The sequence below is a fragment of the Falco punctatus genome, assembly GCF_963210335.1.
Source record: "Falco punctatus genome assembly, chromosome: 7".
Taxonomy (NCBI): Eukaryota; Metazoa; Chordata; class Aves; order Falconiformes; family Falconidae; genus Falco; species Falco punctatus.
Genome location: NC_137587.1, coordinates 42,540,743 through 42,568,526, shown reverse-complemented (window position 1 = coordinate 42,568,526; position 27,784 = coordinate 42,540,743). Strand labels below are relative to the sequence as shown.

The 27,784-nt window shown below is 45.0% G+C and overlaps 1 protein-coding gene across 2 annotated transcripts in view; it reads left to right on the top strand.

Moving 5' to 3' along the window:
* Positions 1-7: 7 nt before the first annotated feature.
* The window catches only part of KCNH5 (potassium voltage-gated channel subfamily H member 5), a 210,576-nt gene continuing 182,799 nt past the window's right edge, over positions 8-27,784 (top strand). The window contains exons 1-2 of one of the 2 annotated variants that reach the window (XM_080395853.1): positions 8-15,423; positions 17,348-27,566. In XM_080395853.1, coding sequence (XP_080251979.1) covers positions 27,494-27,566 — 73 coding nt within the window. In that variant the 5' untranslated portion in view covers positions 8-15,423; positions 17,348-27,493. Of the gene's footprint in view, positions 27,567-27,784 lie in introns of both variants that reach the window. The other variant, XM_080395852.1, reaches the window with a different exon arrangement.

Below are 27,784 nucleotides of genomic sequence, written 5' to 3'. Positions count from 1 at the left end.
ACAAGTTGATACACTACAGGAAACAAAGAAATGACTGAATTTGGGAATGCGGGGGCAAATTTAATCAACCTTTAAATTTGAGATCATGCTTTTAGAGTAAAACCACTGGCATTGTTAAATACAGCACACTTTGCAGGGTGTTGGGCTACTGCCTACACAGAGAAGGTGGCAATGGAAAAGTCATTGTTATTTCTAATTACCAGTTTTATCTGAGTAGAGACAACAACTGCAGAATAAATCTTCTGTTTCATAGTAGAACCTGGATTCCCTTTTTCTTATTTACTGTAGCAAACAGAAAGGAGCTACCTGCTTTCATACTAATTCTTTGAAGACTATAACATGATAATTTGCTGTTCCATGTTGGGTTGCAGCACAGTTTTGCATGACAGACAGGCTGCTTTTTTGGCATAGCCCTGGGAGAGGCTGTGCATGGTGTGTGTCTGTCATGTCCTTATCGCTGTTGGCAAATCCGCCCTCCTGTGTCATGTGTGGAAGAGTATTTGAGGCCAGGTCCCCACCTGGTTTAAAGTGGTCTGGTGAGCTGAGGTTGTGCTGAGGTTGCTGGATGTGGGGTGGTTTCTGTGAGTTGAAGCCCCATCTCTCTTCTCACCCATCTGCCTCCCAAGCACTGAGCATCTCCCCTGTGATGGCTAACTCCTGTGTCCTCTCCCCTTGGACACCCTCAGATGGACCCTTGTGTCCATGCCCTGCCCAGCCTCTGGCGCCCCTGGCTCTGTGCCCCCCTGCACCACCTCCACACCCCACCGGTGCACCCTGGGCTGCCTCTGCTTTGCACTTCACGAGGTGTAAGTAGGTACCAACAGCTCCAGATGGAGCTCCTCTCCTGAGAGCCTTCAGCAGGAATGTTCCAGAGCTTTTTGGGCCAGCTCACCTGCGTACATTGTTGGAAGTGTTGAACTGACATTAAAGGGTGTAAAATAATGTTGAGGGATGACTAAGGTTGCCAAATCAAACCTCTCTTTTAATTCTGTCATCGTCTTCTCTCCTTCACACCAGGAGTTTTTGGTAACCTTTGCTGATGGCAAGTAGCTTTCTTTTCCCACTGCCTTTCTGCAGTGCTTTCCCATACTACAGACAAAAGCATTTCCAAGTAGTTATTTTTTATTAATGCTAAAGCGGCTGCTTCATGCTCCTAAGCCAAACATTATTTAGTACAGATCTCTTCTTTGTTCCTTCAGTATTACGTCAGCAGAAATGAAGTCAACAGAAAAACGTGATGGTCACAAAACCCAGCTGCCAAATCTTTCCATGACGGAGAGCTCTCAGTCAGGTGTCTGCAGATATCATGAACAGCAGCGTGTTAGAGACAATATAGGGGAGGCTCAAAGGAAAGACTTCAGCTCAGTTGTGTAGTTGTGTAGTTTTTGTGTAGTAAAAAGTACTTAAAAGTGGAAGGTATGACTGTAGGGTCACTAGAAGTATTTAGAAAAGAAAGTCCTTTGGAAAAACCTATCAGTAGTATACTGGTGTGTAATAAAAGGTTGGAGGTCAGCTGCAAAATATACACACCTTGATTCCTGGGGAAGCGACCTAAGGGTAAACCCAGACAAATTAATCCTCTGGTTTTAGTGGGAACAGGGTTACCAGCTTCAGGACTCTTAGGTCCTGTTGTTCCATGGTAATGGAGAAGCGGTGTGGGTCCCCAGGGTTAGGAAGGACTGTGATCGTAGCAAGATACGTTTCAGCTTTTAACACAACATTGCTGCAAAGACATCTCACAAGACATACACAGTTACTTTTTTTTTTTTCTTCTCCTTTCTTTTGTGACTGGTAAAATGGCCCTGACTGAGGAAACAACGTCTTGCAGCCTAAGAGTATATCTAAATAAAAGTGAGGTAAAAGTGGGCTATAACAGCAATGTTGCCACGGTGGCCCTGGCGTGATTGGGAATCTAGGAATACCCTGGAGGTGTTGGACAGCCTTTGGTGCAGTGACTCCTCTGTTTTGGTACCTGACCTCACTGATGTAGTGGTGCAACACTTCTAAAAGGACTCAGGAAAGCATCTGTCCCTGATAATATGAAACATCTAATAAATAACAGAAATCAGCCATGGAGTGTTACTTGAAGATGATGAATTGACACTGACTACCAGAAACATCAGAGACTGAGCTAATTACACTTTACGAAAGAGGGTGTTGGAAAAGCTGGAATATTTGTGATCTTTCCTACTTGGGAGAGAATGTCCGCCCAGATCCTAAGACAACGAAAGGAACAGGAGGAAAAGGTAAAAAAGAAAAAAAGAATTCTCCTCGTTATTTGGTTGGTTTGCCCTATCCCATAGAGCTGTTTTTTAAAAAGATCTGTAGTTAAGGGCTGTTGGTGGCTGAGCGGTCAGGCCACCTACTGCCCAGGCTGGCAGGTTGCTGGCTCAGGAAGGTTCATATGGGATACAACTGAGAACCTGCTGAGGAAACCAAAAGGACATTTCTCTTTGGCTTTGAGGAGGTATAGAAATGCACAGCCCCACAATAACCTACAAAGGACGGGAAAGCTGAAGCCTTCTCTTTTGCTAGGGGGTGGAAATCCACTAGATACCTTCTGAAGGCAGGCGGCAAGCTGTAAGGCTTTGCTTCATTTTTGCTCCCTTGGAAAGAGATGGTGTCACTGTGAAGACCAAGAGGGAATGTTGAAAAGGAAAAAAAAAAAAAAAAGGAAATTCTAGGATGTATTCAAATGCTAAAGAATGGTGCCTGAGCCAGAATGTATTTAAAAGGGGAAACAGGAAATGTATTTAAGAAAATGAGAATTAACTGAAGATATGAAGAAGAGGACTAAACTGACCTAGGGTGTTATTTCACCGGCTGCTTTTGAGGTGTTCCTAGGATGAATTTGGCTCAAATTCTATAAATGTCAAAAGCAGGTCAAAAGATAGCTGTCTGTGTTATTTGTACAGAGCCTTCCTTGCTCTTGGTGGTTGCTGTTCACAGTTAAGGCTCCTGAGCGGTTTAGCAATACAGCTAATGAAGACTAATAATGCAGATAAATTGCTTTGCGTCTGATGTAGAAGAATATTTTTAAAACTGTAATGATGTACCTGGGAAATTTGTGTTCATTTTAAAGTTCCAGATGGTTTGACTGTTAAGTCTGATTTACCAAAAAAAAACCAACCCAACCACCAACCAAAAACATCCTCACATGCAACATCTTCAAAACCTCTGTGTTTAGACTGTGTCTGCCTTGTCACTTAGGATGAGCAAGGTATGTAGTTTCCTCTGCTATTCCAGGAAATGTGATTTACAGTTTCATACTGTGTACCAGGAATAGCAAAACGAGAGATTGAATGAAGCCAGGAAGAAGCAAGCTTGGGTGCTGTGCAGGGACGGCTTCCAGGTTTGGTTAATTACAGTGAAAGGAATGACCACTTCAGCAGTGAAATCATCGCCTTGCACGTTATTTGGCAGGTCTGCTAACAACCAGTTCATACAGTCGAACTGAACTCTTGACACCGCCTGTCCACTGATGACTGTGCAGTGGGATTTTTCCCTCTCAGTCCCTGTTTTATACACGTACATTGTGTTCTTGGCTGGTGCCTGGAGTCTTGGTAGGAATCAGGCTGAACTTCCTTTTGGCTTGCCGAGTTTGGATAGATAGTTCCCCTGGGAAGCAGGGAGCAGGCGAGCAGAAAAGATGAGACTACAGAGCAACACACCCTCCTCTTCCTTCCTTCAGGCTTTTTCCAGGGGGTTGGTATGGGGACAGGGAACACTCTCACCTTGCCTTTCAAAAACAGTTTTTTTCAGCCCTTTTCGTATACAGATTCCTATAGGTTTTCAGTGAAAATGCATTTAAATGTTCTGGTGTCAGCCTTACTCTCTTTCTGCTATTTGTGACCCCTTAAAAATTAACGTGCAGGCCCTGGGCAGCAAGCTGAGAGCCACCAGCTGCCCTGTGTCCCATACCTCATGGCTTACAGCAGCCAGCACAGTGCCTGCAGGCTGGGCACATCCTTCCCATCTCTGAGCACCTTGCAGAAGTACAGCAAAGAAACCAGCCGACATCTGCGTATAGATTGTGCTTTTGGCCTCCTGGTTGGGTAGGGGAAGCATGAGCAGAGCAGTGTTTTGTTTAGGTTGGGTTTTTTTTGAGTCTATGCTCGTGAGGTCTTTATGGAAAGCTCTCCTCTGGCAGCCCACGGCGTGTGTGTGATACATGTCCAGGAAAGGACTTGCAACAGATTTCCTGGTGCTCTTGTTCACGGACCCCAAACACCCTAGCCACTGAAAGAAGGGTTCAGTGGGAATTCTGCTTTGCAAAATTCCTGGATGCCTTTTTGCCTTCCTGATGTTACTTTACAGGAAAGCCCGTTGTGGCCCTTTGTAGTATTAGGAAGTTGTGTTGATTAATACGAATTACCTGTGCGTTACTTTTAGTTTAATTTCCATCCCTAGCTGAAAAATGGAATGAATCATTGCAAGGAGACCAGTGAACTCCCGTAGTGTAGCAGAACTGCAACCAGCAGGTCAAAAAACTTTAAAAGCCAAAGTCATGATGATCAGAAGGTAAAACCTCAGGTGGAATAACAACAAAAATTTCACACTGGTGTGTTGTACCAGGCCTTTAAACAATCCATGTAAGAGTGTCAAAAGTCCAGTAAAAAGGGTTATTAGGTGCTGGGTGAGAGGAACTTTGGTGAGCAGGCACCAGGGACCAGCTGGGTGCATGGGGGTGTGACATGGCTCTTGTCATTTTCTGGTGCATCTGATTTTGTTTGTGAGCAATGACTACTGAACATCTCAATCTTTGCGTAATTCTGGTAATTGTTAAATGATTTCTTCTCTGTTGTTTCTCCAGGGAAATGTTAAATTATTCTTTTTTTTTTTTTTTTTTTTTTTTTTTTTTGGCCCATCTGTCTACTGGTGTTTATCTCCTCCTGGAAGAAATCCAAGTTTAGTAATTAAAGCACTAGGAACAGTTAGAGGTTTGATCAGTAGATAAAACGTAATTATAGCAGATCTGTGAGTCTCTCTGCAGTAAATATTTTAATACCTTGGGCCAAATCCTCCATGAACATAAACAGAGTTATTGGAGATCACATTGTCTTACACCAACTGAGGATCTGTGTACAACTGCTCCATTGTGGTTGTTGTGGGAAAACTTAAACCTTATCTTTGGAAGATGATGAGGTGCAATACTCTGTGCCCAACAGGCCGTTTGGCTGAAATGTGGGAGTTTTTTCCTATCCTGGAACATATGGCTGCTTATCTTTTTCCCATGGCTGTTTTCAAATATCCTGAAATAGAGTTATGTCTGTATGGGTAAAGTTTGCAAAACTAATCTCTTCAGTCGCAGTGGTGAGTACGCTCTGTCTCATAGTTGGGTTACATATACTAATTAGGCAAGTGGTGTAACTTATTCCCTAATTTGGGTGCTTAGGTGGGGGTTTGTGGTAGATACATTTCACAGTCAAAAATCGGAGGATTGTTTTGGAGAACAGCACCAAATTGGCTGAAAATAGCTGAATTCCACCATTTCTGGGTCTCCTGTCTACTGAAGTCTGGAGCAGGTTTCCATGCCGTAGCTAGTGGTGGTCACTATTTCTGGCCTCCCTGACCTTGGAAAATGCTCTAATGGGACATTGGCCACATCCCCAAGGTCTTCCTCAGCTGTGAGCCCTGGGGGAGCCTGAGGTCAAGTATTATCCACTGAACCTGCAAAGTACCAGATGTTGTCCTGCTGACTCCTCATCCCTCTGGGGTGGACTGAAGGCTGTAGGGGAACATGCAGGAAGGTTGCCTGCCATAGACAGGACAGACATGGAAAAAGAAGGATTTTTCGGTGGAACAACACCCCCGCATGTGATGGAAAAGTTTCCAAGGAGACTGTACCGATGAACCATAACACAGTTTGAGAAGCTGTCCCCACTCTGGGTGGTGTTGACAATCCTTTCATCTAGTCAAGACTTACTTCTTAAAAAGGATTTAAACATTTTACTGCTGAACAAGTAATGGGAGCTGGTAGGGAGGACAAGCCATTCTGCCATCCTTACAAGTGGAGTTCATTGTCTTTCCATGCTGTGTGCTGTCTCTTTCCTACTGCTGCCAGGTAGAGAGGCTGAAATGTGTCCACCAGTGAGAACTTCGCTGAAGGAAGGGAGCTGGACAATCAGCCTTCTGTGATGTCACAGATGACCTTTATGGGGCTCAGGATCACACACAGAAGTAGTGATAGGATCTTACAAAAAAATGAGTGTTTAACCTGTTGGGGAATGTACTTACTTCAGCCCTGCTTCAAGCAGTCAGTTGCACAAATGGCCTGATGAAATTTTGGAGGGTGCTCTCCATCTGATTGCATCTCGGTTTGCAGGGGTCGTTCAGAAACTCAAAGGCATCAAAAGACAACCAAGATGAAAATAAAAAAAGTTAATTCTAAGGCTGTGGAAAACTGATGGCAACTCCTGCTTGCCAAAATCATGTGGCACAGGTCCTGCAGGAGGGGTCGTGCAGCAAAGGCAGCAGCAGTCAGTGGAGAACAGACAGTCTATAGCATAATAAACTAATTTGTCAATGTGTCTTGCTTCAAAAGCAGAACCAATAACCTAATGTCTTCCAAATTATGACAGCTCAACTAACACAATAGAGAATTTAAAGAAAGCATTGAATAAGAACATAACATTATCATAATATGAAGTAGAGTCTCATTGAAATGATAGGTACTGGCTTGATCCTTTAACAGAAGTTCCAGGACCTGAGGGTAAAAGTTGAGTCTATAATTCTTCCTGTATTAAGATAGAATAGAATAGAATATGAAAAGGCTTACTTCTGTTCTCCCAAGGGTCCAAGGCTCAGCTGGCCCTTCTGGGTGGCCTCTTTCCTTTTGTGGAACTGATATGAAAACTCTTACCTTGAGTTTATGTCTGCACTGTGTATGTTATCAAAGAGTAAACCGCAACAATCTTTAAAGTCATCAGAAAGCCACATGTCTATAGGAGAAATATTTCATTATGTTTTAGAGATGCCAAAAGCATCGTTTCCATTCAAGGTTTGCTAATTCATTTGAAACAAGATATAAAGGATGCATCTGTGCAAAGGCTTGGAGCGGTACAGCTGCAAAAGGGGGAAATCAGTTGTTTATCCCCTCAGAAGTCCTGCATTCGCAAAAGTAAACAATGCACAGATTGGAAATGATGTATCCCATACCGTCCAGCGATGTCTGTCTGTGTCTAGCCGTGAGCGCTCATACAGGAAAAGCTGCGGTTGGCTCCGACCGTAAGCTTTTGGAAGCAATAATGAGAAAAGCTTGTGGCAGCACCAGCACATCTATAAAACATAGTGATGTTCCTGTAGAAATATGCTACTGTGGTCAAATACAGACCAAAAGAAAATACAGCCCATAGAGATCTCTTGATCAGATGGTTTCTGGCAGGGGAAAACAATTAGAAGGAGGTCTTTTCATGTGCAAATTAACTTTGGGCTGAGCAGCATTGCTGAGGTAAGAAGTGTAGGGCTCAGCCGTGCCAGATGCCCAGCTGGTCTCAGCCATTGCATTGCATTGCAGTGGTACAGCGGCTGTCCCAGCAGAGTCAGCAGTTATGGCTTTGGGGGATTCACACAAATTTTGCTTATTTTGGGAAAATGTGTTTCACAAACAGTGAAGAAATATCAAGAAACATGAAGTGACATATCTCCGACAACTTTCATTTCTATGGGATATTTTCACTCCCTGAGACAGAGCTTGGTAGTGCTGATTGAAATGAGATGCTTTTTTTTTGTTGAAACTAAAAAAAGAATAAACTTTCTGCAATTAGAATTTCCAGGTTGTTTTGTGGTGGGGTTTTTTTTTCTGGTTTCTTTTTTTTTTTTTTTCTTTTTTTCCTATTAAGCTCAAGGACTCTTACTGGAAATTGCCAGTAAAAGGTATAGAAAAGGGTCTTGTTATTTACACCTTGTTATTTATATGTGTAAGAGTTAGCTCTTTGAGAAATGTTTATTGTTTGGCACAGTTTGTTTTAGTTCTGTTTTCCCGGAAGCCAAGGGCATCAATAATAAGATTTATTATAGTTTATTTTTTTTCTTAGAATCAGTCTTGATGGCAGTTGCTGCCCTCAGATCAGCTATTACACACAAACAAAACTTTTGGTTGAGACATTTGTCTCAGTATTCAAAAAGCAGCTAGACAAACTCAGGGGAGAACCTGCCTGTAGATATTAAATGCAGAGAAAACACCTCTGGCTCAGGAAGCTCCTGATCTGCAAAATATCACAGCTTTGGAGAGTAACCTGGGACTATATCTTCATATGCCTGCTATGTTCTTGTATTCCTTCCCACACACCTGTTCTTGGCCAGTGCTGGAAACAGGACAACGTGTCTTACATCTAAGGTAGGATCTCAGGTTTTTGTCCTCATGTTTTTATTCCATGTCATGCAAACACATGAGCTTTGTTGCTTCTAACATGTTTCTCAGCAGCAACACACCTAACTTTTGGAGCTACTTTGGCTCCACATCACAACAGAAAATAAAAAAGCTTGTTGATATGGTAATCTGCATGCCAAAGGTTGCATGTGAAACACAGAAAGAGTAGGGAGTATTAAAATGGAAAGGTGATGCAGTTAGGTACACCCGCCCCCCAGGTAAGTCTGGAAACTCACATTTTGAAAGTAACCATTAAAAATTAAAAAGACATGTCATAAAACGTCATGAAAATCCCTTTAAAAACTTAATACTGCTTCACTTATTTCATTAAATAACAACCAGGGCAGTAAGCCGTTTATGGCTGGTTCTGCTCATATGAGCTCATTTGTGGCTTGACTTTCTTTTGATGAAATTCCTTGCCAGAGCTGCTCTCAAAGGCAGAAAAAACAATGGGTTAGTTTCATGCATCTGATTAATCATCTTGCCCAAATTATCATTTCTCACTGCTGCCAGGGAATCAGAAACAACCCTGTATCCTTCTGCTCAGTCTCACAGGTCATTCTGGCATGCACAGTGGTCGGACCAGGTGAGCATGGAGAAGTGTGTGGTAGCAGCAGTACAGTGGAAAGTTTAAAGGATTAGTCTGCACCACTAAAGCCCCTACATGGGGTCATCTGGCTATGACGTCCAAAAGTCTTGGACAATTTCCTATTAGAAATACTCAGTGGACCCCCAAGAGGTTGTGACCCTCAGCTGAGGAGATGTGTCAGTGCTTCTCCAGCTCCTTGATACAGTCTCTGTCAGAAAAAAAACACATCTGCTCCACTCGTGGTGCTCCAGTAGTGGTTTTCTTTGGCTAAAGATGTACCCAGCTATGTGTTAGGAAAGAAAAGATCTCTCCACAGACAGCTAAATAATGTGGTTTAACTGTACTGAGAGGCTCTTACCCTTACCTGATGCTATTTGCATTAGCCCAGTCCACATTGATGGAACTGGAGTAGTGTATTTGCATATTTGCATGCTGTCTTGCATTAGCCTTCCTGGAAAATACCCCAGCCGGCTAAATAAACCTATACATCATTCTGTTTCTTTTTTTTTTTTTTCTTTTTTTTTTTCCCTCTCTGAATTTTATAGTCAAAGTTTCAAGTTTGAGAAGTGAAAATCCATTTAATCAAAATACCTTTCAAAAACTACAAATGGAAAAAGACGTGTTGCCTTAACAAATGTTTTAAGTTAGTTTGAACTGCACAACCGCTTGAGGAATCCGAGAAGGATGTAAAATAAGGCTACACCTATTTTTCACCAGCACTCTCCAAACAAGTTTACCAATTTTTCTATTATTTATTAAGGTCTTCTACATCCTTTTAAAGAGATCCATTGCACAGGAAAGAGTGCTCAGCCTCTGGTCTGACAGCTCAGGCAGAATCACGTGCCATCTTTGACACGCTGGTCCCTCAGAGCTTGGGAAAACAGTGAGAAACATGAGATGTCCTGCGGGAATGTGGAAGATATCATGTGCCTTGGAGCTTGCTGAAGTTCTGGCAATATATACTTCAGTTCCAGAGCCATATTAATTCCTTAAAATCTGCAATTTGAGCTGCTCTGAACTAAGAAAACTGGAGGAAATTGAAAATCAGCATAGACCAGTGTCACCCTTGCCCACAGGGGCCTCCCAGTCGAGGAGAACAGCTTTAGATATCCCCGTGAACCTAGTGAAAATGTCTCCACAATGCAAAGCAGCTGTGAAAAGCCAACAACGGTAAGTAAGCTGTGTTAACAAGGAAATAGGGAATAATACAGAAAGTCTAGGGGGTCTACAAGCTAATCAAAGCTGGGCAGCAGTTTAAGAAACCTCAGAAAGTTCTAAACCATAGCTGCTCAAATGATTTCTACCAAAAGCTGCTGGATATACGTAAATGCTGCAAGCAGTTGTGTCATTTCACCCCCCAAGGGATGGCAGGTTACATGTGAGTGCTGGGGCCAGGGAGTGGAAGTTGCTTTGCAGCACCGAAGGGAAACAAGGGGTGATGCTCTGGTCCTGTGTATGAGGTGGAGCGCCTGTATGCAGGACAGGGAAGGGGCTGGGGAGAGATTAGATCATGGGAGGGGATTTATAGGGCTGAAAGGATTTGGGAAAATGAAGAGGAGGTGTAGGGATGTCTTCTTAGAGAAGAGGTAAGAGAAACAAGATGAAGATGAGTTTCTGGAGGCATGGGGGGAGCAAGCAGAGGCAGATGTAAAGACAGGCTGGTGGTGGAGGAGGTCTGCCGTTGGGTTGGGAGATTGAGGAAGCATAGAATACATTTTGCAGCTGGTCCTTTTTCAACAGCAAATAAAATCAGTAGACCTTGCTCCCATCTCAGCAGCTGGGGAAGGAAAATGAGGGAGCATCACATTCAAAACCCTAGCACAGCATGGCAGCTACAAAGAAGTGCTTTCTGGACTCTGGGAGGAAAAGAGGAGGAACGGCAAGGGGACATGCAAAGTAGGTGGCAGAGATCCAGATTGTGAAGCTGCTGTAACAAACTACTTAAAAACTGGGAGCCCCCTCAGATATGGGATGCTGCAGTGTGGCTATTCACCATTATCTCCAAGGGCTGTTATAGAGGTTCTGGGTTTCTGGGGTTATTACTATCAACAGGGGCTTCAGAACATAAGGGTGACTTGGAGCTGCGGGATTTGAGAAACAAATTAGTGGGTGGAGTAAAAGAAAACAGAAGAAGATTTGAATAAAAAGAATTGGAGCTAATTCTACATTTGGTCTCTATTCAGACTACACAGGCTTGGATTAGTAAAGCTTATTCATTAAAAGCAGAGGTGTGCTATTTGCTTTTCAATTAGTAGGTGGAATTCAGGTTCCTAAGCCAAGGCAATGGAGTAGCTGGAGACACACCTGCTAGTGCGGCACCTGAAGTGCTCTGGTCTCCTTTACAGGTGTTCCTCACTGGTGTGGCTCCTTGCTGATCTGTCAGATGATGCCAGCTCATGAATCATCCCAGTGTACTTACTCATGCTTTGCCTAAAATCTCCTTATAATGGGGGGTGGGTAAAGATCATCTTAGATTCTGATTGCGATTGCTCATTATCCACAACATGAAGGACAGGAATGTGTTTGTTTCTTTGGAAAAACATCACACACCTGGGTAAGTTTGGTGGTTCTTTCAATTGCAGTGCTGTTTTCTGAATCCATTGTTTATCCATTCTGAACCTGTTCCACCATTGGAAGAGGGAGGTGGAAGACCAAGAAGAGTTTGTTTAAGAGGTAAGAGGTCATGAGTTTGGGTCATGAAAAGGAGGAAAGCAGAAGGGGAGTGGGATGAGTAGGAGTGTGAGACAAAGGAAAGAAACAGCTGCAAAAGGAGGGAAAGGCAAACTCTGTGATCCAGGAGGATGCAGGAGCTGTTGGAGCCTGGCGGAGGGAGCACCAGTCTTGGGTGAGGGCCAGGACCCAGCACTGAGCCTGAGACACAGCACTCGGGGAAGCAGCAGAGCCTGTGATGTTAAACACCATGTGCATTCACTGTCTTCTGCTCAGTTTGTGCAGCTGGGCTTGGGAGTCAACTGGAAGGCAGCTGAAATCAGGGGAGCACTGAAGTGTTAGGATTTGATGTTACCAGGACAAAAGAATGGTTTAGAAGAGGCAAACGGTTTTGCTTTACAGCATAGATCATTCTGATTATATTATGTTTTCTGGTTTTGCTGGCAAAAATCTGCCAGCAGGAGACAACAAATGGCTTTCAACTTACTGTCTTCTCTAAGGGGAAAGCATTACTTTTAAAGATCTCTCCATTAAATCTGCATATACTTGGAGCCTGAAGAAAACAATGTGACCTGGGGAGAGGGATGGGGAGGGGGACAGCTGGAAATCTATTTGCTAAGTCCTGCAATGTAGAATGTACATGTTAATGTGAAACCGTGATGACAGTGGAAGCTTTAGACAGCTTCAAAGCAAAAGCATCCAGGCAGGCAGTCCTGCCAGACATCAAAACTTTGCAGTGAGACAAAGCTTTTTGTACATCAGAGCTTGAAATTCCAATCGAGCGGAGCGCAAGCCAAGCCAACTCCGAGCATTCTGCATTTCGCTCTATGTCCTTAAAGGCTGCAAGAGTTTCTTTGTCGCTTGCTTGCATCACGTGCTATTTGCAGTGCTGTTTTGCAGGTATTTCTTTGCTCTTCTTCTTCCAGTTTCATTGAGCAGTTACATAGATTTGTAGCGTATCAGGTGTTTCTTTAAAGCTTTTGTTCAGTCGATTTCTCCTTCCCTCCCTCCAGCCTCAAAGGCAGTTTTACAGGAACCTTTCAGAGATATGACACTGCATTATTTTAAAAGCTTTGTTCTTCTTATCTTCACGGTCTTAGGGGTGATGAGGGACTACATAGAAGGATAAACAGGCTCCCCAGCATGGAATAAAGCCAGACTGGATTATGCAAAACACTTTACAGATAAACCCAGATAGTTTTCTCACTGCCTCCCCTCTCTCCCATCGCTGATGAGATTTCTGGAATTTATTTTAAAATGACCATAAGGAGGAGGGTAGAAAAAGCAAGTAGATCCCCAAACCTCTATCAAAAAATCTGAAATAACATTTTAATTCTATTCAAATAATGTTGGATCAAGAGTGGCTCAGTAGAGATATTTTTATGTCAAAACCAGCAAAGGAATATTGTTAGCTAATTAATGATAGGGTTTATATTTCCTTAATATCCAAAAAACTGTTGAATGTAGGATGTTTTCAAATTAAGGGTAGAGAGGAAACTGCATTTTCTTTTGTTGAAGGAACAACTGGATATTGCAAAATCGTTTCAGTGATGAGGCTTTGCTGGATTTGAAACACAGAAATGCTGAAAGCTTGGTTCTGCATTGCTCATGTCTTACACCATAATTTCAATCATGCCATCTCCCTCCACGCACTGTTGCAATTAAGGAACTTGTATGTTTTATCATTTTCAGTTCTGGCACAGGTCACCTATGCCAGAGATGAGGAATTGGGAGACTTTGTGTATGACATTTGGCTTTGGCCAAGCCCAGCAGAGGACCCAGCTGACTGGAAGGTGAGTACTCCAAGGCTTTGCTATCAGGGTGCAATGTTGAAACCTACACCAGCTGCCCCTCTGCTCTAGGTAGGATGAGATCCAAGTGATTGAACGAGCATCAACCCACCCTCCTCCTGGGCCAGTTGTGCAAATAATAAAAATTGGACAATTAGGGCTGGTTTTGCCAGGGCTACAGCAGGTGTGTGTCTCATTGTAGCATGGCTGGTGCTGGAGCCTGTGGAGCTCCTGAGGTGATTGATGCCCAGGGAGGGTGTCCCCATGTCATTGTGGCGATGGCTGCTGTGGTCACACAGAGAGGCCCAGCCCCAGGGACCTTTCACAGTCAGGAAGAGTTTTGGTGCCCCTGGTCTCAGGTGCCTCTCAGTACCCTGCAGGGCACCGAGGGGCTGGGTGGCACTTGGGGGGCTTACGGGCACCTGTTCTGAGCACCCAGGGGTCTCAGCACCACAGGGACCTTCTGTGGGTGGGTGCCACTTACAGCCTGGCAGGGCTGAACCAAGTGGCTTGAGAAAAGCTGTTCCCAGCACAGGCAGCGTAGCTCTGCTAGCCAGAGTGGGGGGCTAAGGCAAGCAGCAGGAAACAGCTCTGTTGCCCTTTGAGCAGGACCAGCTGGGCTTGGCTGGGGGTGATGTGGCTGAGGAAGATGGGTTTTGCTTGGCTATATGATTGCTTTCCATTTTTTCGGAAAGGGTGAAGACAGCACCCAAGGCCCTACCACGTTTGCTTGATGATGGGCATCTCTGGGCTACCAGCGGTCTCAGAATGTCTCCTGGTGTTCCCCTGCATTTCAGTGTTCTGTCATTTCATAAATACATCATTTTGCCCCTCTCAGTCCTAATCCTGGTATTGCTGGCATGCTTTTAACCTGCAGGCAGAGGCGAGGCTATTCCCCGACGAGAGGCAGCTGTGCCGGGAGCTCAGGTAAGGGATTGACATGGGGTTTACGCCTCCCGCTCCTGGCTGCGCTGTGGTTTCACAGCAGAACGCTGACAGTCACTTAGCGCTGGGCAGCTCAGCCATCTGTATGGCAGGCCAGGTGGGTTTCCAGGGTCAGGCTGGCATTTGTTGGTGCCCACCTCTGGGCTTTCTTTCTGATGAACCTGGAGACTGTAGCATCACGGACCGCAAAGAAGAGGAGATGGCACGGCACTCCTCACAAATGTAACTAATGGCAGCATTTGCAGCAAAATGCGAGAGGATGGTAGTTCCTGCTGCGTGTCTCCAATTCTGCTGCTATTTCCAGGTCAAGACAAGGGAATGGCCTTTGCATTTTGCTCTGCTTTGTAAGTCTGAGCTATTTGTCACTTCCATGCTGAGTGGTGTCTTTCTCAGCAGACAGATGCTCAGCCAGCTGTGGAGGCACCCTCCTCTGGGGGCAGCTGGCAGAAATCCTTGCTGAAAGATGAAGGCACAACAAGAGATGAGTACAAGCAACCTCGTGCCACTTGCAAAAGTGAGTCTCACCTCTGAAGTTACTGGCTCTGTCACTGCTCCTGAGACTGCAGGTAGCAGGGGTCTCTTAGTGTCCTCTGCGGTCCAGAGCCAGGTAACAAACTTCGGTCAACACAAAAAGTGCTGTTGGCCAAAGAAATTTTTGGTGAAAAAGCTTCATTTCATTTTAGGTATTTTTTTTACTTGTTCTTAGGTTTTGGTTTTGGTTTGTTTGTTTTAATAAAGGACAATTCCCAATTTAGAATAAAACAATTACAGAAAACTTAACCAGCTGCAGCTGGGTAAGTTTTCGGTTTGGGTGTCTTCTCAGAAACTACCAGCATGTGTCGTGGAGAAGCTAAAAACCTCAAGTAGTTTTTGTTTTAAACACCTGATGCACAATTAGCATTTTGGGTTATTCCTAACAGGTAACACAGAGGCCCTAGGCTGTGGCTGCTGATCGCTATGTTTGAGCCTGCAGGACAGGTTGTTACATCACGTTAATCCTGTGATTAGATACAGAAGCATCATGTGTACCAGGATGTGGCTCTTCGCCTGTGGAGGAGGTAAGAAATGCATCCAGGTGAATCTAGACCATGATCTCTGTGCCTGTGTAAAATCTTAAACGTTCTGTACAATGTTTTTGTTAGCAGTGGGGGACGGAGGAATCTCTACGTGCATAGGCTGGGTTTTTAGCTATATGTAACCAACAGGGGGCATTAGGTTTATGCTTTAAAAATGTGTGTTTCTACTCCTAGCAGAGAAAAATCTCTTTAAGTTCTTTGATTGAAAACAGCAGGATGGGAATCCTGTATCCTACAAAAGATAGAGGATTCTGTTTTTTTCCAGAACATTTAGTAACTGTATAAGCCTGTTCTGTTGGTATAGCTTGTCTCTATTTCGAGATGAAGATAAGTGAGATTGATGTAATTAAGAACCAGACGATTTTTGTATGATCTGTAGCTCAAAAAGCACTTGAAAAATATTTTCTGGTGCAAATTCGCTTGTATTGATGATTTCTGGTTTTCTAACCAGAAATTAAAGTAAGGCTGCAATTACATCTTTCTGATGGAAATTAGATTCAGCAGCACACAGTCAACTGCTGCTCTTCATTATGGAGGAAACCTTGCCCTGAGTTATTTGATTACTGAATGCAAAGGACCTTAGTGAGGAGTTACAGTGCAAACGCAAATTGTGGTCTTCAAAAATGAAAGTAATATTTATTACAGAGATAATTATTATGGCTACAACCACACACATACTCCTGTATGTGGAATTGTTCGTGTACACATTCGGAAGGAGATGTGGTTTTTTATATTTATAGCACTGACTGTCGAAGAAACTTTTTTTTCTTCACACATGAAGTTGGAAAACTGTAGCCTGCTCTGTGCTCCTGTCACACCCCAGCAGCTGGAAAACTGTTTTAGGTGATTTCTACAAGCTATAGTTAATTTGAGCTGCATTGGGAAATATGGAAATAGTTTAAGGAAGTAGATGTTAAATAATTAGGTGATACAGCTGGGGAGAACTGCTTTCATAAAGCAACGTCAAAACAAATTGTTGGCTAAAATGTGCAGACGATCTAAGTTTCAGTAAGTTGATTTAATTACCTGCCCTATGTTAAAGTGGGGTTTACATAACCTACTAACTTAAATTCCTTCCAAAGTAAAGTAACAGTTACGATTTTGAAATGAAGTAAACAAATGAGCAGTCTCTAGCAGTTGCAGAGCTTTTGCCTGCCAGCGCATCTGGGATGCTGTGAGCAATTCATGGTCCCCCACAGTCACGGTAGAGAAATTCTAATTGGATCAGTGGCACACAGTATCTCCCTTCCCCTGAGCCCTCTTCATATCCCTGTCATAAAAAAAGGCAAGAGGAGTCTGGTTCGTTTTTATCTAGCAAGGATGAAGGTGTGAAAGGGATACAGCTGCAAACAGCCAGTCCTGTAGCAGTATGCTGCAGAGTTTATAAAATAAAGCACAATGTTTGCCTGAGAAAAATGGATATAACTTTGCAAACCTACAGATGATAAGGAAAGGTATAGCTTTCGGTAGGCCTCTTCAGGTGGTGCCTGAAGCAAGGAGGGTTGCGTGCTTCCCAAACATTCATCCGAATACTAAATGCATTCAGTCGGTGTCTTCCTCGGGGTGCCTGACCCCAAACTTCTCTGTTGGAAGTGTCTAGTGGTGGCGTTTCTTGAACGCCTGGGTGCTCTGATGTACTGGTCCTACTGAGCTCCAGAGCAGGGGCTGCACCGCTCTCCCACCACTCTCTTCTGGGGCAGAACTTCGCTTCATTTGGGTTCCCTGCATGTGAGTATGGGTCAAGCGGGGGTTACAGAGCACTTCTCAGCCTTGTTGGCTGGAGGAAACCACAAGGAGGGTACAAATGCTTGTGCCTCCAGTTTGCTGATGCCTGGCCTTTCTGACCTCCACCTGTTGCCCAGTTTGTGTGTTGGATCCTAACAGACACCTCTGCGTTATTAAGCAGGTTGTGGGAGACATGGCAGAGCCCAGGTGCACCCACAGCTCCTTGGAGAGCCCTGTCTGCACGAGAAGCACAGCCCAGGCTCCCTCCAACGCACTCTAAGCAGCAGCTTAGTTCTAACCGCTTCGATCAGGTGGTAGGTTTGCCTGCATCGGTAAATGACTCTTCAAGATGTCAAAGTGTGACTTACTAAAAGGTAATTGCTACAATAGCTTCCTCTTGAAATCTGTTCCTATGTCTGCATGTATCTATCTTCTTAATGTTAACTGTGATTTTCTCCAGCTAAAAGTCCAAATGCTCAGAGGTGAACTTCCCATTCAAGCCTTCAACACAGGAGCAGCTTGTAATTTGAAAAAGGGGAGTTATGAGCCAGGGAGAAGGCTGGATCAGATTCAGCAATAGAAAGAACACTCACCTATTCATCTCTTCCCTCACCTCTCTTCCCATTCCCTGCCACCTGTTTTTTGGATTCATGTAGTAGTAAACAACTTAACAGCCAGGGATTAAGTTTTATTTTTGCCCTTCCAGGATACATTTCCTGTAGTTTGCATTGCTCATCTCCTGCAGCCTCCTACCCACATCAATGAGTGGATGGTGCTAGAGTGAAACTTTTCCGTAAAACTTCAAAGCCTGAAAGCTTGCTGTGGGTGCACACTATTGTGTTTTAAAGTTCTTGGTCAGGATTTCCAAAGCCTGGATCGTGGAGAGCTAATATATGGGTCTGTCTTGAGCCCAGGGGCCAAGTAACAAAACTAAATCCCACTTGGGTGCTTGCATACTTCTTCCAAAGGCAGCTTTGCCTTACTTTTGTCCAAACCCAGGAGCAGTTCCTTGTGTTTATATATGTATGTGTTGGTCTCAATGTCCCATTTTGTGTCAGACTCAGAAGCAGTTGTGGTACCTGTGGTGCAGATCTTTTGTCACTCTTGTGTGTTTTTCCAGAGCAGTAAGAAGGTCTGGAGGAATGCTTAGAGCATGATAGCAGCTGAAGTTTCAGTCCCTGAGTGGTGTTAGCTCTGCTCTCCTGACTGCTGGGCTGTGTGTCCTGGTCCAAGAGGGACCCTGTAGTTGCTCCAGCTGCAGTGATTTGATTCTGAGGGACACCAGCTCTTAGGACTTCTTCCATAGCCCAAAGGCGCTGCAGGCAGTACAAGGCCTGTAGGCTTCAGACTGGCCGCCCACTATGAAAACAAAAGCACGTTTTACATCACATTGCTTACCTGGCATGTTTGTAGTCTAAAGGGCAGCAACCAGATCATCTAGAAACATTTTTTGAAAGTTGTTTGGTCTATGCCCTGTCACATCCATCCTTCTCATAAAGCAGTTTAATGTCCTTCAATACTTAATTTATTCTGAACTGCATTTTAAACAGCATCTCATCTGTTGGACCTGCTTGCGTTAGTGAAGACTTGTGCTCTTCTGTGTATCCAAGAGAACAGCAAATTAGGGACGTCACCTTTTCCATGCTAATCAATTAGTCATGTAAGATATTACTGCTTTCCAAAGAAGTGCTGGAGTAGCAGCCGTGTTACTTGCTATGAAAGGTTTGTGTGTCAGCAGATTCTGTGTCTATGTTATGTTTTCTGCAGAGCCAGCAGCAAATCCTAATAAAACTTAATTTGAGAAAACATCGCCAGTGAGATGATAGGTTGAGATTAACTGCACTAAAAAGAGGCAATTCCATGCTAAGTTTTTTAACTTCTCTGAAGAGTTGCTATTATAAGCATACCAATTTAGGGACTTCTTTCTGCTTCTGTGAAAATCAATACGAAAACTTGCACAGAATTAATCTAAAGAAGAAAAAGCGGGCAGCCAGCTACCACTCATCCAAAGCCTGGACAGCTAAACGGTGCATAGGCCACATGAGCACTGGACTCAGTGGAAAATTTTACTGGTGCAAAAATATTTAACTGAATTGGATGTTTACTGGGGAATCTGTGTGGTTATCCTGCAGATCTTTTGCCTTAGTGCTTAGGAAAAGGGACTCACAAGTAATTTACTTTTTTTCCTGTTACAGTTAGACATAACTTGAAGGATAACATGTATGGAAGGGGCAAGGTCAGCTGCTTTCCAGAATGGCATGAATGATCTGTTCCTCTGTCGTGTGATGGATCCATAGGTAATTGGTTTTGCTGTACCATACACTGAACTTAGGGTTTCCATGTCAAACCTGTCTCTGTGAAGAGAAAGAGTATGCGCACAAGGGCTAGTGCAGACATGCACATGGTGTCACCCTTCTCTGTCTGAAAAGGAGTTTGGGGCAGGTGCATGAAACGTCAGGCTGATAAATAAAAGGATCTAAGTCTATCTAAGTCTGATTGTGGGCTCTGCACTGATTTTTTTTTTTCCTAGCCTAAATGTTCTGCCTTAGTTTGCTATCTATAGAACAATATTTTTTTGCCTGTCTTTAGCTCAAACTGAACCATGTAGGTATATATGCATATGGGCACAATGTCTTTGTTGCTGAAACATTCTGACTTTCCAGTAATACAAGTTCTAACAAGTTCATTTAAACTCAAAATTTAGCCCCCTGGTGAATTCTAATGATAATTTCTAAAAAAAAAATTAATAAATAATCAGTTGAATTAAGCCGTGTTGTAATTCCTTCTCAAAGATATTTTTTATGAACAAGTGTATATAAGTAGATTTAAAATTGAAAAAAACACCCTTGTTGCTAACCACATCACTGTTGTTACAACTTTTTACCCCAAACATATAAAATGCTTAACTTAGACTGCCTACATTAGAAGCATATGCTGTGTTTAAGGCATTTTTCTGTTTTTGTACATAATTTTCAGGACAAGTTAATGCCATCCACTTATGTCAGTGCTTCAGCTGTCAAATAGTCTTGAGATTTTTCTAGTGCACTTGATGCACAATCCTCGGGCTCTCAGAGGCATCCCTGTAACAGCAAAATGTGGTGAACACAGTGGATCTCTACACCTGGAGAAGGTTTTCTGTGTAGCTCCTGCTTGTTTCAGAAGAGGCTCCATAACCCAACATGGTTCTCACAGCGAGAAGGGTCCTGAAGAGGTGTTGGATGTGTCAGTAACTCATAACACTTCTGGGAAGGACAATGAAGTGATGGTCTGTCTCAAACCGTCCTGCCTGCCACAGCCTTTGCCACGAGCACCACTGACAGCTGCCTGGTCCATCCTCCCTCCTGTCGGTGCAGCTTTCCTGGCCGCTTTCCACATGTGCGGCCTGTCAAGTGTGGAAGGAAAGAAGATTCAACCAAAAAAAAAAAAAAAAGCCAAGGCCAGACCTAGAGCCCCAGCTTCTCCACTCATAGGGTTAAAGACTCTCAGCTTTCACTTCTTTAACAAAGAAAAGTTTCTTCCCTTGGGAGCCCCCAGAGACCCTGGAAACACGGTCAGGTCAGCCTACGAAGCAATCCATGTCTCTGAGTCTGCAGGAAGCCTGAAAAACAGTTCCGGTGCAGAAAATAGCTCCGTCCTCCAGTGGGGTGCTTGCTTTTGTCCTGTCCCCTACATGTGACCACGGCTGGAAAAGAACAGTAGGGGTTATTTGCAGCTATTAAATTCATATTACCACTGATAGGATTGAGACCTGTGGGGGTACAAGGGGGGATATCATACTGTTCGGGGCCCCTGTTAGTCTTAATCCAGACTCTAGTCCACGGCTGCCTGAAAAAATATCCCTTTCTGCTTTTAGGGTACCATTTATTTCTCAGTTCCCTGCCCCTGTGGTGTCAAGGATTCTGGTTCAAGTAGTCCAAAGACCCCCAGAAGCGCTGCACCCTGCAGTCAAAAGCAGTTTTTCTGTATTGTAAAGTGGGTCTGGGAAGGACCTGTGAGCCCATGTGGCCTCTGTTACGGATTTTCTCAGAGCATGCCTGCAAGGATTATTATTATTTTTTTTTTGCTATAAAGACTTTAGGATTAGTCAAAAAGGCCAAGAAAAACAGAAGATGCTTCTGTGAGGTGTTTTGAGCTGGACACTACTTTAAATGCAAAACACTTCTTCTAAGATATAACCGTGGATTGTTTCCTGTTCTGAATCTTTTCTGTGATGATTCAGCTATTGGCAAAAATAACCCCAAGAGTATGATTTTGAAGCATGAGAATACTCTGTAATCCCATCTTCACATGGTTGTTATTTCAGGCATTACCTGTTTGTGGGCAGAAATATTTTCCCCTTAAAAAAAAAGAAAAAAACGTGCAAGAGGAGAAGGATATCAGTCTGTTTTTCTTGGCTTTCTGTATTTAATCTGGTGACTTATCTCTGTAAATTCCGACACTACATTATTGGTTGCTATCACTTTATTTCTCAGGAAGAAACTCTGTAAGGGGAAGTTGCCACAGACTCATTAGAGCACTCGGTGATTAACCTCAGCACTGACATTTGCTGTCCTTATAGCATAAGGTGAAGGAATAAAGGTTCCTCCCCTTATTCCACATCCCCTTTTGGCCTACTGAACATCAACCATTTACACCACTGCCTGCTGTGACTGTGCCTCATCTACCCCTGCCCCAAACGCTGCTTCTTGGGCATCTGTAAGCTGCCATCCTGTGGTACTTTAGGTTAACTCAAAGGACTCTTTCCTGTTCTCCTTTCCAAGTAGGAGTTTGATGTTCCCGCCTCTTCTCTCTTGAAAGTTTCGAAGACATGGAAACTTTCACGCCTCTTACGGTACGTTTCTCTGCCCATCAATGGGCTGCAGCACCTGTGATGGTCTCCTTGCAGGATTAGAAATATGAACTCTATCCTTGAAAAAAAGGAATTTCCCTTCTTTCCAGGGAGAAAGTCCATAGTAGTCTTGGTCTGGGCCTTGCAGCACCTGCCTGGTGCTGTTATAATGGACTTTGAAAGTTTCGATGCTGTTAAATTTGAGGTGTTATTTTAGGTCATTTCAGAAGGTTTAATGGCTCCCTGTGACCGCACAGCTGGACTGATGATAACTGAAGCACAGACTTTGCAGGTGAGGGAATACAAAACACAATGTTAATAAAATGGTACTATTTTAAAGGCTTCTTTCCCTAAGTGTCAGATTGTGACTCAAGAAGAGCCAGTGGAAAAGCAAAACTGGGGTCTCCAAGCACTCCAAAGCGAGGCAACACCTATATGATGGTTGAGTTCCTTCTGTCCTTGTGTCTATTCATTGCAACACAGCCTTCAGTTACGTCCCCTACAATATTTCATATGTGTCTGTGCATATATATCTCCTCCATTGGCTTCCAACTTCTGTGCAGCTTTGGTCTGCAATTCCTTTGGTGTGTTTGTTAAAAGAAAACGAAGCAATAAGGCAAGGTTTATAAAAAGTCTCATGTTAAAAGCAAACAAGACCTGGAATTGTTAAATCTATTACAGGGCTCTTCCATGAAGCCGTGCAAGTCACTCAAACCTACTGTCTCCCAGTGCCCGTTCTTCCTATTTTTTTCATAAGCTCATGGGAAATACACAGGTTGAGATCTGGAGAAATGCTTTGCTCTCACAACTCTGAAGTCACCAGGCAATGAACACGGAATCTTCTGCTAAAGTGGGACTCCTCTGCCGTAGGATCTTGGATGTCTCAAGTTGGACACTATGACTTACCAGATGACTTTGACCTTAATCTCACTGTGCCCCAATTTCCTGCCTGATCCCTGTACGACAAGGTATGATGTAGAAGACGTTCACTGATGCCTACAAAGCACCAGCAGATTAGTGATATGCATCAGGAAGAAATGAATGGTGCCATACTTGAGCAGAGGTTGGCTGGTGTCCCAGGAAGATGGCACAGGGCCATGTTGAATGAGAAGTATAAAGGGGAAAGACGTAGCCATTTCCCATTCACTGAGCACCACCCTGAATGCATCCTAGGCACACGATACACAGAAAACCTTAATTCTTCCTAATTCCTGTGTGCTTGACGCAGCTATCCAACCCTCTCTGAATGCTGTTGCCTCATGTAAGTTCTGCATCCCTTTGCTATGAACTGCCAAAGGGACTAAGGGACAGGAGATCCACAACCTCCATGTCTAGTTGTCCAGACAGGCACAACTCAACAGAGAATGAAGAATTCTCATTGGTGCCAAACCAGATGCTAGCAAGTACTTTGTCTCTTTTTTTATCAATATTTTCGTCAATATCATCTATTCATTTCATCAATATTTTCCATCAATTTTTATACCAAAAGCAACAAGTTCTGTTAATTTTTTATTGATTTGATGCCTGTCAAACCGCTTTTTCAAATCTCTAAGGGGGGGGGGGGAGCAAAAGACAAAAAAATAGGAAAGAAATGGTAATTTATTCCCTCTCTCCACTTATTTTTTTCTCCTAAGTATTCTTTCTTGCCATCACTAGCTGTTGCTATGACCAGAGGTATTTCCTCCTTTCTGAAGGCTACTGCCCAAACAAGATGAAGAAACACTGTCACATGTATAAGCTGATCTGATGGCATCCCTTCAGCAACCTTCAAACTCAGATTTCACCTGCATGGTGAAAGGGTCAGTGGGCTCACAGACACTTGCAGATTTCTGATGAGTCCCACACACGCTTCTTGGGTGGTGTTTTGGAGCCAGTAAAAGAGAATTGACCTTATAGTCCTCCCTGCAGAGAAGAAAGGGGCAGCATGAGCTCACTTTTGTCTCACTCCAGTTTCTGACAACAGGTGTACTTTAACCATGGAGAAAGTTTTATTAAGGACCTCATGCCTCATTGGTACCAGACACGTCTTTTTTATCCCTCATAGATACCAGACAAGTCTTTTTTGTTATATTCTTCTGTGCAGATTCTCTGCATTTTAAGGAGTGAAGTCTACCTGCTTTTCCTGCTTGCTTCAAACATCTCCCTCTGTTATCTGTTTCCCACCTGAGCCCTTGTTTCAGCAACATGTTTCAGTAACTCATGAGACACAAATCCATTGGAAATCAAACATTGCTGGTTTTGGAATTCATAGACCAGTTTATACAAATCATGTTGTCTATAACCAAAGCTTGTGGTCATTTGGTTTTGATTTTTAGAATGGGAAAACTTCTGTGTGCACCTGGCTTAGAAAACAGCTCTGAGCCTTGCCAAGCCTATCCCATCACTCAGTTCTGTTCACAGTGGTTTTAGACCTCTGTGTGTGTGTCCTGGGTGCCAAGGTGGTCCCAGGGAACCTGACTCGCCCTATTACATACAAATACTGAAAGCAAAGGCAATGTTGTGAATCTGTTCAGCAGCTCAGATGTTTTAATGACTCAGGCCACTGGGGTGGATCAGTGCCAGACCCGTTTACGCTGGCCTATGCCTCCCTGCTCTTCTAGGAGCCCCCTGAATCCCAGGTGACAATTCTTCAATTCATAAATTCACAGAAGACACATGTAAAGTTCTGTGCTGCGGGTAAGAACCATTTCTGAAAATTTTAATAGTCCCTGAGGTAAAATAATCCTCTTCTGTAAGTTTCGATTCAGAGGGTCAGCTCTTCACCAGATGCAGACGGACTTCATAGCACGCACGCGCTGTCTCCACTTGCTGTGGGAGTCAGTGCTTGCCCACCGCTCAGCGGACACGGGGTGTTGTGCCTTTCATAGAAATACCAGTAAAGAGGTAAATCACCCTGAGCAGGAGTTTCAAATCTCAGAAGAAAAGAAACGGTGAAGCAGCAGAGGAAAGGATCATGATTACCTTTTTACCCTGCTACAGCAATGTGTTCATTCCTTTTTACCCTTTATCCTTTTAGGGAAGGAAAGCTAGTTCTTTGCTTAAAGAAATAAAGTTTGAAAGCTGGGAAGAAAGAATGACTAGGAATCTGCTGATCTTCCATCAGGAATGTTGTTACATTTAGCTTAGATTTTTCTTTTCTTTTTTTTTAAGTTTTAACAACTAATTCCCTAAAACTCAAACTGTGTTGACTTACCTGTTCTGGGATAAAACAAAATAATGCATTTTGAACCACAGTGGATTTTCTGCCACATTTAAGAACAAAGAGCTGGTTGAGACTAGGGTATTTTTGATCTGGAAGGAAACTGCTTAGCTGCCTTTTTCCTACTTACATGACCTCGAACCCTCCTGACAGCTTTCTGCATGGTGGCTTGAAGTTGTTTCCAAGCACAATTTGAAGATCCCCAACCGAAGACAAGAGTCTTTGCAGCACCCAGTTTGCTTTCTTTATCAGACTCTTCTTTTCAAGGTTATCTTTAGCATCATCCAGCATTTCAGGGAAAAAAAGTGGTGTCCTCTGGAGTTTTTTTGCTACCTTGATGTACAGGCAAGCATCCCACAACATGTCCTGCCCTTTCTACCCTATCAGACATCTGTGACATTTAAAGATATGTTTTTTGAAATTGTCCTGTTCCATAACCTATTGTTTAATTAGTGCCACTGGAAATACAGCGGCAAAACTTAATACTGGGATCTGAAGTTGAGGACATAAGCAGGGCATGCCTGGCACACCACAATGGAGAAGTTAAGTAGAAAGGGTAAACAAGAAGGGGTTTGATAGGTAAATCAAAAGATGGGGCAGTGAGGGCCGGGGGTAAGTAGGCAAATCTGGGTTACAAAACAAGGACAGAAAAGGAGTAGCATTCAAACTGGGTGGAACAGAAGGAATTGGGGAACAGAGGTCCTGGCAACACTGTCCAGACAGATCAGTCACACAGTATTTGCCTTTGCACACACATTTTTACACAGCTGTTGCTCACATGAAAGAAGCGAAGGTGTTGCTGTCCACCCGCCAGTTACTGGGAGCTGGATTTCCCTGCACTCAGCAGGCACATCTTTTAAACCACACAACTCTAAGGAAAGCCCTGAAGATTACTGGTGGGGAACCAGTAAGTAAGTGTTTGACAAAGAGGGTCTGGTTCACCTCTCAAGCCAGTTTTCTATCAGCATTCACAAGCTGATGGCAATGGAGCTGCTCCTGATTTGCAGCGGTTAAATGAAAGCAGAACCGGGTCTTTCCCCCACAGCAGCTGCCTGGGTGCAAGAGCTGACAGCAGCTCTGGTAACAGCTCCTGGCGTGGCACAGATTTTAAACACGCGCTTAACTTTAAGCAGAGGAGTTCAGGTGACCTCAGTGTGACTTGCTGGACCAAGACCTAAGCACAGGAAGGAGGAGGTGCTGAAAACAGGCTGGAAAAAAGAAATACTTGATTTTACCACGGTGGAGTAATGTTGTCTGGGAGAAGCACTGCTGCTTGTGCCAACTACAGCTGGAGTGCACAGTGCACTGGGAGATGCTCTGCAGGGCATACTCCTGCCCGCAACAAACAGCCATTTGCCATCTCTTCTCTCCTTCTACGGCCCTCTCTAGTCTGTAGCAGCATGCAAAAAGAGCAGAGGCTCAAGCAATAGGTGGAGAAATTCCTTCCAGGCTTCCACTGCCCACACCTTTAACAGGCACTGTCCGAGCGATGGCAAGGCCGGCTGGGGAAAGGCGGCTGGTGCCTCACCGCACCGGCTCAGCTGTTCCTGCGGGGCTCCGGGAGAGGAGCAACACGGTGGAGCTGGGGCCCTGAGCAAAATGCTGGAAAAGAGGGCTCCGGCCCCAAAGTGGGCTCCTGCTGCCCGCCCCCCCCCGCAGCCGCTCTCGCGGGGAAAGCGACGAATCCGCCAAAAAAACGGCCGAGGGCTTCATGCGAGGCTGGCATTTGACACGTTACCTCGCACTTCGCCGTGATCGTTTGTGGGCAAACTGCAGCCCCCCGCCCCCGCGAGCACGGAGCCCCCGCCGGCTGCGCTCCCCCAGCCCCCCAGCGGGAGCGCCGGCCGCCAAACCCCGCTGCAGGTGGCAGTGCCGGCGGGGCGGCGTGCCCCGCGCAGGGGGCCAGGGCGAAACTTCGCAGGGGTCCCCGCTCGGGGCCTGCCAGGGGCCGCGGCTCGACGGGCCACGGCGCGGGGCGCGACCCCCGCGGGGCTGCACCCGCCCCCCCCGCGCCACCCCGCCCCCGCTCCCGCTTCCCGTCCCGGGGCCGCCCGGCTCCGCGGCGGGGCGGGCGCGCAGGCGCAGGGGGGGCGGGCGGGCGGCGGCGCTCGGCGGTGCCGTGCGCGGCGCGGCCCCAGTCCGCGCTGCAGCCGCCGCGGGGGCGCCACTACCATGAGCGGCCGCGGCCGCCCCTGCGCGACTCACGGGCACCGGGCGCACCAGCCGCCGCCGGCCCCCCCCCGCCGCCGCCGCCGCCGCCGCTGCCGCGCACCCCCGGCCCCCGAGCCCGGCGCTGCAGGATGCCGGGGGGCAAGAGAGGGCTGGTGGCACCGCAGAACACCTTCCTGGAGAACATCGTCCGGCGCTCGAGCGGTGAGAGACCCCCCGTCCGTCCCTCTGCCCGCCCGCCGGCCCCTCGGCAGCTCCCGGGGCGCGGGTGGCTCAGCGCCGGGGAACGGGGCTGCCGTGCCCCCCGGGCTCCGCGGGAGCTGCCCTGCCCGGTCCTGGCCCTGGCCCCCTCACCTCTCACATCCTTACCGGTACTCCGCGTCTGTACCTTTTTTTTTCTTTTGAGCCACTACTCATCATTT